The sequence below is a fragment of the Macaca mulatta genome, chromosome 13 (genome assembly GCF_049350105.2).
Source record: "Macaca mulatta isolate MMU2019108-1 chromosome 13, T2T-MMU8v2.0, whole genome shotgun sequence".
Classification (NCBI taxonomy): domain Eukaryota; kingdom Metazoa; phylum Chordata; class Mammalia; order Primates; family Cercopithecidae; genus Macaca; species Macaca mulatta.
In genome coordinates, this window is record NC_133418.1 from 123,538,706 (window position 1) to 123,550,931 (window position 12,226).

Sequence of the window (12,226 nt, forward strand, 5' to 3'; positions counted from 1 at the left end):
CCACTGTGGGACCCTCCTGCGTGTGCCTGACATTTTATGACAATGTCAAGAGGCACTGAGAGAGCATCCTTCCTAATTTTTTGTTTCTTGTCAGGAAATCCTTGCTCATAATAAAGTCACAGAAGCAGCAGGCCAACTTCTAAGACTGGTGTAGGTCACCTGCCTAATGAAGGCCTTCCTTATTTTATCATTATTAAATTACAGGGCTGGTGGGGACAGCAGAGTTTAAGGCAGGTGGTGCAGTAAATGGAAAACCAAAGGGCAGCTAGGAAGGCAGATGGTGAGGAAATGCAGGCTCCCGTCCCGGCACTGCGTCCAAGCGGCTGTGTGGTCTTGGGAAGTCCCCTTCGCCTCTCTGGGTTTCAGGGTGGATGAACCAGGCTCCCGGTTTCCACGTTTGCCATTAGTCCATGGAGAAGCAGGAGGGAGCCCATCCACCCAGACAGTGGGGAATAAAGCCACACACAGGCCAAGGCCCTGCGGCTGGTGCTGTGCCCGTGTCTGGTGAAGACGGCCCCACACACACGTGCTGACGGGTTCGTTATGAAGAGGCTCTCTGTGGGGCTCACGTTACAGAAACAGGTGAAACACGGAGCTGGTGTGAGGAAACCAATACCTGAAGCGGGAAGACGGACACAAAGCTGGGTGTGCTCAGAGGAGCGGGTTTCGTGCAGGGCAGGCGGTCCTGGGCCAGCAGGAGCCAGCCGGGCACCGGGCACAGGGAGGGGGTCAGCGGTATGGACAGCCGGACTGAGGCCAGTAGTGCACACAGGGGAGCCAGGGGTGGCAAGGCTGGGAGGGGACCCACTGCTGGACCCAGTGCCCATCCCACTGGTTTATCAGAAGCAACACTTTTTAATACACACTGAGTGTGTGCTGTGTTTAATTTTCCTTCAAACTTGGAAGCCCGTGATTTCTATTCCTCAGGTTGAATTCTGAAATGCTTCATCTAAGGAAAGCGCTGATTCCATGAACAAAGATGGTAAACATTCCCACCAAATTCAGCTTTCTCCTTTGCGAGACAGTTTCATGAGATCACGTTTCTGAAGTTTCCCTAGGTCTGTGTGTGCTATACGGATGTGCAGTCACCAGCACTGCGCGGCGGCTCTCCTGTTAGCGGGGCCGGTCGGGCACGGTGCTCCATGGATTTTCCTCCGCAGAGTCCTGACCAGCACGCCCCTGCCTGTCCGCCTCGGGCAACGGGACCTCACGGCTGCGCGCCAGGCCGCCTCCTTCCACACAGCCCCTGTGGTTGGAGCTTCTCTCTGATGGGTCCGTCTTTCCCTCCTGCTCCATCTCTGGGCTTAGGTTTGCTCTCTGGTCTCTGGAGCGACACAGAGGTGCCCCTTGCAAGGAAGGAACAGGTTAGGGCAGGAGCTGCTGCCCCGGAACCCCTCCTTTCTCTCATACTGACATGGGGGTGTCTCTTCTGCTTCCTGGGCTGAGATAACCTGAGGCTTGAGAACAGCCTGGCTTCAAGACAGACTTAAACTAAATCTTTACAAACGTGCCTATTTTCCTGATGGGGACATTTCTATCCAAGAGGAGCTCTGGTCCCATTAACAAAGAAAAATCGGGTGTTTGAGGGAAGCAGAGACCGGGGTCAGTCTCTCACTTGTCCGTCAGACGGCCCCTGCATGTCACCCCGTGTGGACTGTCCCCCAGACGGCCCCTGCATGTAACCCCATGTGTGTCCCCCAGACGGCCCCTGCATGTCACCCCGTGTGGAGTGTCCGTCAGACGGCCCCTGCACGTCGCCCTGTGCAGATTGTCAGATGGCCCCTGCATGTCGCCCTGTGTGGAAGCAGGGCCAGTCTGTGTAAAGGAAAAATGTCCAACACGTCTCCCTGACACAGTGTGGGGAAAACCTTTACACAATTCTCACGTGTGGGTGACGGCCAGGGATGAAGGATCCACACACAGTGCTGAGGTCCGGCAGATCTCTTCCACACATGCTACTGTGCTGGGGGGAGGAAGGTGAACCTTCACAGACAACGGTTGCCCTCCCTGTACATGATGCTGGCTACAGAGATTTATCCCATTTCTATTTTATGTGGGACCAGTGAAAATGGCCCTATAGGCACTGTGCCATCGGGATGGTGATGCCTCTGAGCGTACTATAAACCAACCCTAATCCACAGTAATAATCAGGAGACATGATGGAGGTGGGTGGAAGTGGACAGGTGCTTGGTTTCTTTCCTAGTTAATTCCCTTTGAATCCAGTTATGTCATCAAATCGGCACTTAAAAGCATGAGAGGGCCTTCCTGATGAGACATGAGGACAATGGTTTAAGAAGACTGCCTTGCTGAGCCTCCAGCCTCATTCTCAGCCTCATTTCTTCCCACTTAGGGCTAAAGTCTCAATAGTCTAGTAGGTCCTAGTTTACCTCTGGACACTCAGCAATCAAAAAGAAACACGTACTAGGCCTGAGTCCTTTCTTATCCTCTCAGAAAATAAAGCATGGAGAAAAACTTATCTAGTCATGAGAAGGTTCTGAGGCTGTGATGTTTTGTCCAGCCATGAGTCCTTGGGAAGGTTCTACACTGCTTTAAAGCAGGGCTCCCAAGCCTGGCTACACACCGGCGTCCACAGGCCTTAGGCTGATGCCTGACCCAGCCAGCATGCCTGGGAGTGGGTTCCCCTGATTCAAACGTGCAGCCAGGCACGAGCACCGCTGTCAGACCAGCCTTTCCTGTCCGAGTCTCTGCCGGGTGCTGGTCCATGTCCGACAGGGTCACTGAGCGGTGCATCTAACCATTTTCTTAATGAAACACTGAAGGAACAAGAGAAACACCTGGGAGCTCTGTCGAAATTGAAACATAAAACTATATTTTAGTCATTGGATCCATGATGACACGTTTTACTAGTTTATGGGAACACAGCAAATCTCCATTTATTCAGGTCATCTTCTGCATCCTTCTGGCAGTTTCCTATTGATTACTTTTTGTTCACCCACCGCAGGAGACACTGTTGTCCACAAGTTCTGCACCTGCTGCCTGGGATGTCCTTTCTACACCTGCTTCCTGGGGTGTCCTTTCTACACCTGCTGCCTGGGGTGTCCTTTCTACACCTCTTCTCTGGGGTGTCCTTTCTACCCGTTCCCTGGGGTGTCCTTTCTGCACCCGTTCCCTGGGGTGTCCTTTCTGCACCTGCTCCCTGGGATGTCCTTTCTGCACCTGTTCCCTGGAGTGTCCTTTCTACACCTGCTTCCTGGGGTGTCCTTTCTACACCTGTTTCCTGGGGTGTCCTTTCTACACCTGTTCTCTGGGGTGTCCTTTCCACACCTGCTCCCTGGGATGTCCTTTCTACACCTCTTCCCTGGGGTGTCCTTTCTACACCTGCTCCCTGGGATGTCCTTTCTAATAGAATACCTTTTTTTTTTTTTTTTTTTTTTTAGCCAGTACCAGTCTATGGCCTGTTAGGAACTGGGCCTCACAGCAGCAGGTGTGTTAGTGAGCATTTTACCACCTGACCTCTGCCTCCTGTCAGATGAGCAGAAGTATTAGATTCTCCTAGGAGCAGGAACCCTATTGTGAACTGCACTTGTGAGGGATCTGGGTTGCACACTCCTTATGAGAACCTAATGCCTGAGGATCTCTCACTGTCTCCCATCCCCCCAGACGGGACCGTCTAGCTGCAGGAAAACAAACTCAGGGACCTCACTGATTCTGCTTGGTGGGTTGTATAATTATTTCATTATAGATTGCAATGTAATAATAATAGAAATAAAGTGCACAATAAATGTAACGTGCTTGAACCATCCCCAAACCATCCCCCTGACCCTGTCCGTGGAAAAACTGTCATCCACAAAATCCAGTCCCTGGTACCACAAAGGTTGGGACCGTTGCCGTAGGGGATGCTGACCTCATTTCCAGTCCTCAGAGTGGGTGCTGGTTTGCAAAAGCCAATCAGCCAATGGCGTTCCCTTGACGAGGAGCCAATCAGCCAATGGCGTTCCCTTGACGAGGAGCCAATCAGCCAATGGCGTTCCCTTGATGAGAAGCCAATCAGCCAATGGCGTTCCCTTGATGAGGAGCCAATCAGCCAATGGCGTTCCCTTGATGAGTATTTTGCTCTGATGGGCTCATGACCTAGACTGGCACAGCCAGGCTGACGGGGACATCCTCAGTGGGTTATGGAGGCCATTTTCTGCCTCCCCTGAACACCAACATGAAGGCTTGTTGCTTCCGCAGGCATCTTATGACCGGGAGGGGAGCCACGCCAAGGCACAATCTAGACCTCAAAGCTCAGCAAGGTGGAGTATGGAAATCTTGTTATGGAAAATAATAGCAAAATTCGGTATTGTTTATGGTTGGGTGAGTCAAGAACTTTCTCTTACTTGTAGCCAAAGGCATCCTATCTGATAGATATTTTATACTTTGTGTTTTTGTGTTGCTATTAGGAAAGATATACATTTTTTATTTTAAATTCTAACAGGACATTGCTGGTATAAACACAAATTTAGATAAATCGACATAAAATGTACAAAAGTCTTGTAAACTGCAGAACAACATGCATATGTGATGACTTTCGAATAAAAAGGAAAAAAATACTTGAATATATGTGAAAACAGTTTGAAGATTATATAACATAATATTGGCATTTGTACCTCAGCTTGGGAGGCAGGGATGGGGAGGTTGGAACATGGAAGGGCTGTTATTCTCTTACACATGTGTGTGACACTGAATTCTGGAAAACTTGGAACAATATTTGTAATGTAGATATTATTTAAGAGAGTAACAATGTTGTTACGGCAGTCAAGGACATGCACCAAGCTACTACCCTGATGATGGAGAACTTTTCTGTAAAATGTACTGACCTCACATAGGCACATTCAGAAACGACTGTGAAGAAATGTCATGAGTTTAGATTCAGAGCCTGTGAAGGGTGCAGGGCTTTCCCTTCAGAAATCCTTTTAGGGAAGGAATGAACACGCAGACCGATGCGGGAAAAGTGTTACAATTAGTAAAGAAAAATCAACGCAATCAACACTGTACATATGTAATTCTTCTGGGGATTTAAAATTGAGAGCTGGGTTGGAATACAATCAAAGTCAGGAAATCGTAGAAAAAACTAGCAAAGCAAGGGACACAGAGATAGAAGGTGGAGAAAAGAAATCCATCAGTGCTACTGAATCAAGAAGAACACATTTACAGAGTCTGAAATATGCCAGGTACTGTTCTAGGCACCTTCACACTATTTCGTCTCTGTCACACGCAAGGCTGAGTGTTTCAGCAGAAAGAACGCGACTCTCAAGACAGCAGTTCTTGAAATCTTGCATAGATTCTGCCTCTGTGGTTTAGTCTCTAGGTGACTGTGAAAAAGTCACATAGCCCTTCTGAACTTTCATTTACCATTTGTAAAATAAAAGGGAAAAGAAAAGAACTGCATCTTAGACAAGTTGAAAAAGTTAAATGATGTACACGCAATGCATCCAGCCTAGTATAGAGTATTAGGCATTTGACTTAATTCATTCACAGATATTACTAAATGTAATATAATTTTATAAGTACTCCACGATGAGTTATAATACTTAATTTACAGTTTATGTAATGGAGTTTGGGAGAACTATTTTCTCTAATTCACGAAGAGTGAGCGGGTCCATCTGACTAATTTCGAAATGCTTTGTCCTTCCTCTGCAGGACACCATGGGCAGATGTGATAGGAGTCAGGTCACTATGTGGGGTGGAGCCCAAGAAATGCCTGCAGGGGGAATTCCTAAAACAGGGGTCCTGAGTGAGGGGTAAACTGGGAATCCAATGCCCTCAGAGGTCCTGCATGACCTTGCCACCCTACACAAGGAAGCATCCCCCCCGGGTTTCTTTGGGGGCATCCACTTTGCTGAGCTGTGAAGATCCAGCAAGTCAGTCATAGGCAGCATGGCACGGCCCCAGCAGTGCTTCCCAGCAGTGGTCGTCACAGTCCCCACAGCCCCCCGTACCCAGTCCTGCAGAAACGTGGATGGATGTCCATGCCCACTTACAGTCTCTGCAGGTGTGCCTGCTTGTTAACACCCTCATGGCCTCCATCCCCCACGAAAAGTCTTCATTATCTCAATCCTGGATGATTGAAAATGTTTCCTCTAAAATCCACCTGGGCACACTGCTGCCTGCTGAGTCCTAGCCCGAATCTTAGATTTTTCATTCTGCCAAATTGAGCATTAGCCTAATTTTTCAATGCTCCCCATTGGGAATGCCTTCTCTTCTCCACCTGTCCAAGATACCAATGATTTTTAAAAGACACTAACCACTTCCTCTAGGAAAGATGTCCTGACTATTAAGGTCCAACCCCAGCTCTGACCTCACTCCCACCCTATACCACACCTTTTTTTTTTTGAGACAGGGTCTCACTCCATGGCCCAGGCTGGAGTGCAGTGGTGCCATCATAGCTCACTGCAGCCTCGAACTCTTGGACTCAAGAGATCCTCCCCACTCAGCCTCCTGAGTAGCTGGAACTGCAGGCACGAGCTACCATGCCTGGCTAATATTTTATTATTATTTTTTTAAGAGACAGGGCTTTTAGGTTTCTTGGGCTTGGTTGCCCAGACTGGTCTCTAATTCTGAGGCTCAAGGGATCCTCTTGCCTTAGCCTCCTGAAGGACTAGGATTACAGGCATGAACCACCGTGCCCAGCCTTCACCCCCTTTAGTGGAATAAGGACAGTACTGAACATAAGGAAGGACTATTCATAAAGAAGTTCTATTTTTTAGGAATCCTAAGTAAACTTTCACCTTCTAGAATGCTTCAGACATTCATTTCACAATATCTAGGTACTAGATGAAATTACTAACATTTCACCCTTCCTCCAACACTGTAATTCTATGATTGTTCTTATTCAGGATATCTTCTCCTGTAACCTGTCACCTTCCCATAGATGAGTCTGAATGGCCACCATGACTCTGCTCAGCCAGGTACAGGCCCTGGGGCACTAGAGGGCGTGGGGCAGTCCCTGCACACACATGCAAATGGAGAATTCTCTCTACTTCTCTGGTATTTACATTGAAAGCAAAATGATTACTGCTATCATCTAAAGAAAACAAGCAGAAAGTTCACCTTGTCCCAGAAATGCTCTTTCACTTTGCCTTTTAATGACTTGAACCTTCAATACTGATGGTTTCTAAGTGGTTAAATGCCACTATACATTTGAGTAAGTCCCTGAGATGAGGGATCCTATGTTTAGTAATTTTCTTTCCAGTATATAATGTTCTATAATGGTTAATGAATTGGATGCTTCAAATATAAAGGTTATTTTAAGCATCAGGAATCAACCATAATTCCAATTTAGGATGCCCAATTTGAGGGGAAAATCACAGTGGCCTGGGATAAATGAGAATAAATGTTGGTATCGGTTTCTGTGAACATCTGGGTGTGACTTCATTCTGTGAACGAACAGATCTCAGTGTGCATTAGTACAGGGATGCTTTGTGCTCTGTGATGGCACGCCAAGGAGCCTTGATACATTTTGACACCCTGAATGAAAGATAAATAACACAGAATATTTTCACGTTCAAAGTATATATATATATATATGTGTATGTATATTTAAATGAAGTAGCCATCTTTAGTTACTAAGTTCACACTCAGCATTCTTCGCGCTCAGCCAGGCGGGAGCCCTGGACCTTGGAGTGAAGTCAGAGCTCCTCTGTGATGCATTGCCTCATTTATCTCCTGTTCCTGTCACTCTTCATTCCTGCAGCGTGCATCCTCCCTGAAGGTTCATCCCACTACTTAGGATAATGAGGATCATAATGCATTCTTCCTTATCCCTTCACATGATATACCTTCAAATTTGTGATTGATGTATTTGCTGTTGTCAGGAAGAGAAAAGCAATTCAGACACACAACCTATTTTATATGCACCTTTGGACCATTAAGTTTGAGAGGAAGAACCATTAAAGTGCCTTAAAATATTACAAACATCCAAGTAACAGCACGACATATTACACTCATTTGTAAGGTAGGTGCTGTCTCCTGGAGCACAGGCTAAAGTGTCATCACTCATCAGGAATTTGGGCACCATGTCAGTGAGTCCCTGCCTGGAAAGGAACGCACCACCTTTCCTCACATTCAATGTAGACACACAGACACAAAATCCTCTCCTCCCCTTCCCTTTCACCTTCCACTGCCGCTCATGTTATCCACGGAGCGCATGACTCCGTGTGAACGATCATTTCCACACAGTGGCTCAGGTGAAAAATTCCCACCTTCTGAAGATTCCTCTTTTCCCCCAATAAATTACTACATATACCGCAATGCTATGTCTCAGACATCTGAGCAGGTGTAGGTGAGAAGAGTGTGAGTTGCTCACTTACCCCGCTTCTCTGAACTTCCATGAATGTGGCTCTTTGGAAGGACTTCTCCCACACGGCCAGCTCGCTGCCAAGCTCCACGTTGAAAACATGGCTCTTCCCGTGGCCGGCCATGACGCTGAAGCAATAGGGCCTCTGGTCCTCAAAGTCAAAATCTTGAAGACCCAGATACAAGTTTGCTTGCAACCAGCAGTCCTCTGCGAGCCAGAACTGAAAAACAGAGCATGGATTGGAAACGTGCGGCGCTGGAAGGCCATTCCCGGGCTGAGGGCCCTGGCGAGGGGAGAAGGCAGCGTCTGCTGGGAAACGGTCTCCTGGGTGCAGACAAGGAGGCAAATTTGGAGCAACGAGCCTCTCATGCACAGCTGGTCCACAGACAAGCATCTGTAAATAAATTATGTCAAACGCCTGATTCTCTGTAAGTGCCTTTCCCTTAAAATACTGGTCACCACACACTTCCCTGTTTTACTGTGAAGAGAAAGATGAGGCTGGGTGTGGCGGCTCACGCCTGTAATCGCAGCAGATTACAGAGGTGGAGACTGAGGTGGGTGCATTGCTTGAGCCCAGGAGTCTGAGACCAGCCTGGGCAACATGGCAAGACCTTGTCTTTACAAAAATAAATGAATCAATAAAATACAACAGATTAGCCAGGTGTGGCAGCACACGCTTGTAGTTCTAGCTATTTGGGAGGCTGAGGTGGTGGGACTGCTTGAGCCCAGAAGCCTGAGGTTACAGAAAGCCAATATCACGCCACTGAACTCCAGCCTGGGTGACAGAGGGAAACTCTGTCTCAAAAAAAAAAAAAGATAAAGATGAAAGTCTTGAGACATTGATGCTTGTATTTATCATAAAACCAAAAAACACTGGAACCACCACCACCACTCTAACTAAGCGCGTCCCCTGCGCCTCCGAGTCTCTACAGAATTACTGGCTCCTCCTCTCCCCGCAGGTTCATTGTCCTGAAATTAAGGACCGAGTGCCCAGAACGCCCCTGAAGCACAACCAGGCACCCGACCACCCAGGAGCTCATTCCGCCAACCCAAAGGCCTGACAAAGGGAATGATGTTTTTCCATTTCTGGTCAATCATTTAACTGGAGATGTAAGTTACTTACAGCACGTCTATTAATCACAGGTTTGACTCTGTGGCCACCAAGGCGACTCCGAGGCTGCCAGCCTGTGCTGCATGGAGCCGCCTGGAGCGCTCCCCACTTCTTTCCCCCATCTGCACGGTTGTACTCCACTTCGAGATTCATTTTCTCAAGGGCAGGAGAGAAAGACTGGGGGTCCCAGTTGTCACAGTTACTAGGTCAACAGCATGGAGGTGCGTGGTGAACGCATACTCAATACCTGGCTGGCACCTCTCTGTCTCTGTCTGTCTGTCTCTCTTTCTGTCTCCATTTCTCTCTCTGTGTCTCTCTTTGGTCTCTCTCTTTCTCCATTTCTGTCTTTCTGTTATCTCTTTCTATTTTATGTCTGTTTCTCTGTCTCTCTCTATCCCTCTCTCTGTCTCTGTCTGTCTATCTTTGGACCCATCTCAGTCTCAGCTCACCCATTCATTTACTGGCCATCAGATCCACCCTGAAGAACCCCCATCAGAGACCTTCCTGGGACGCTGCACCCCAACATCAACTTTGCTGCACCAGTCTCTCCCCAGTGAAGGGAACAAGGGGAGACACCTGGGCTGGGGTTTCCAAAGTCCTGAATGAGAATGTGGTGTTTACCCACAGCCCTGCATATGGCAGCAGAAAGGAAGGGGAGCTGCCCACCTGCTGGGTCTTCCCATCATGATTCTGAGATATCTCCATTCACTTGTGCCAACCAGCTAAGCTGGACACTCCCCACTCACACTTATGCTCAAGGTCCAGTCCCAAAATCCACATGAACTCAGCAGTTGGCCAAATAGCTTTACTTCAGATATGCTGACACATGCAATCCAGGCACAGGTTTGAGGTAAAAGCTATAACTGGTGTGTCTCAGGTGGGCCTCCTGTCCTCTCCAGGGGGATGCCCTGGCTCTCCTGGCCCCTCAGACAGCTCTGCAGGATGACCCTGTGGTCATGGAGAGCATTGCACATTTATCCCTGTGCATCATCCAGACACCAAATGCCTGTGGTACATGCATGTGAGAACATGTGTGCATGTATGTGTGCACATGAGAATGTGTGTATGCAAACACAAACGTGTAGTGTGGAAATGTATGTGCACATGAATGTGTGTGTACGTGAATGGGTGTGGTATGCATACGTTGCTAACCCTAAATGAGCCTTGAGTACAGAAACTGCACTTTAATTCCGGGGCCCCCTGGATCCTCTCCTTCAGCTGGGATACCTGGAACCTATAGGGTTACACGTCACAAACCAAGAACACCATGTTCATCATTGACCTTATGGTGCAGAACGTATCTCTTTATCCACTGAACTTAAATGTCAAAAAACTGATAAAGAAAAACTGTTGGAAGATATTTATGTGGGAACGCACATTCCCCACTGAATGGCTCATGACAGTTGGGCCTTGAACAATCCAGGAGTTAGGGGCGCCAACTCTCACGCAGTTGAAGATTCACACATAACTTTTGACTCCTCTAAAACTTAGCTACTAGTAGTCTATTGTTGATCAGGAGCTTTACTAGTAACATGAACAGTCAACACATATTCTGCATGTTATACGTATAATATACTATGTTCTTAGAATAAAATATATTGTTGATCAGGAGCTTCACTACTAACATGAACAGTCAATTAACACATATTCTGCATGTTATATGAATAATATACTCTGTTCTTAGAATAAAATATATTGTTGATCAGGAGCTTTACTAGTAACATGAACAGTCTATTAACACATAGTCTGCATGTTATACGAATAATATACTATGTTCTTAGAATAAAATAAGTGAAGCCAGGCACAGAGGCTTACACCTGTAATCACAACTGATTGGGAGGCTGAGGCGGGGGCGTCACGGGAGCCCAGGAATTTGAGACCAGCCTGGATGACATAGCAAGATCCTATCTCTAAATAAATAAATGAATTAAGCAAGTCAGCTAGAGAATAGAGGATGTTATTGAGAAAATCACAGGGAAGAGAAGATATACTTAGAGCACTGCACTGTATTTATTGACACCGTAAGTTTACATCATCTGTTTATAAGATGAATGGTCTGAAATGGTGGCAACCACAGCTGCAGACCTCAATCTGTGGTGCACAGCAAAAATCTGGTAATGCTGTGACATTCCTGCTTCTTGGAGGCACTTGCACCATCCCTCGTGGCACTTGTGTGGGTCCTGGGGTGTTATTCAAGGTTTACGTTACTGGACTCAACACGAAGGAGGGAAGGTACACAAGAACCCTGAGAGATCACTCGTTACCATGCTCTGCAATTTACTGGAGAGAGAAATTGCTTCCACAGGGATGATTAAGACATTTTACTCAGAAACCCAACACTTGAGCTCACTGCAACAGCAGCAGGAGGTGGCTACAAAAATTATCATCACAGTACGCTATGTGCTACAGTTAACCACGGGCAGGAAAGATTTAACGCTGCATCTTTACCTTTGTCTACGTTCCTCTCCACTCAGATGGTGCCAAATAGATCGCTTTATATTTTACAGGAGTAAATGATAAAATAGACTAGTATCTACATATATTGTATGAATTCACGACATCTCTAACTTTTTCTTAATGTTTTGATATTTCTAAGCTGCATAGTTTGTCTTAAGAGGTTTTAAAAATTGTTAAATTGTTTTCAAAAAATTTTCCAGCATACTTATAGAAAACAATTGGCATCTAAGTGAGCCCATGCAGTTGAAGCTCATGTTGTTCAAAGGTCACTTGTGTTTCTTTCCTATCACTTGCTATATTTGGGCAGCTGTGTATCATAATAGAAGAACATCAGGTTTTGGAGTCAGATAAGATTTGAG

The 12,226-nt window shown here is 46.8% G+C and overlaps 1 protein-coding gene across 1 annotated transcript in view; it reads right to left on the bottom strand.

Annotated features, from left to right (window-relative positions):
• The window catches only part of SNTG2 (syntrophin gamma 2), a 374,485-nt gene that overhangs the window by 65,832 nt on the left and 296,427 nt on the right, over positions 1 to 12,226 (bottom strand). The window contains exon 14 of the mRNA XM_028832026.2: positions 8,313 to 8,519. Within this exon, the coding sequence (XP_028687859.2) occupies positions 8,313 to 8,519 (207 nt within the window). The remainder of the gene's footprint in view (positions 1 to 8,312; positions 8,520 to 12,226) is intronic.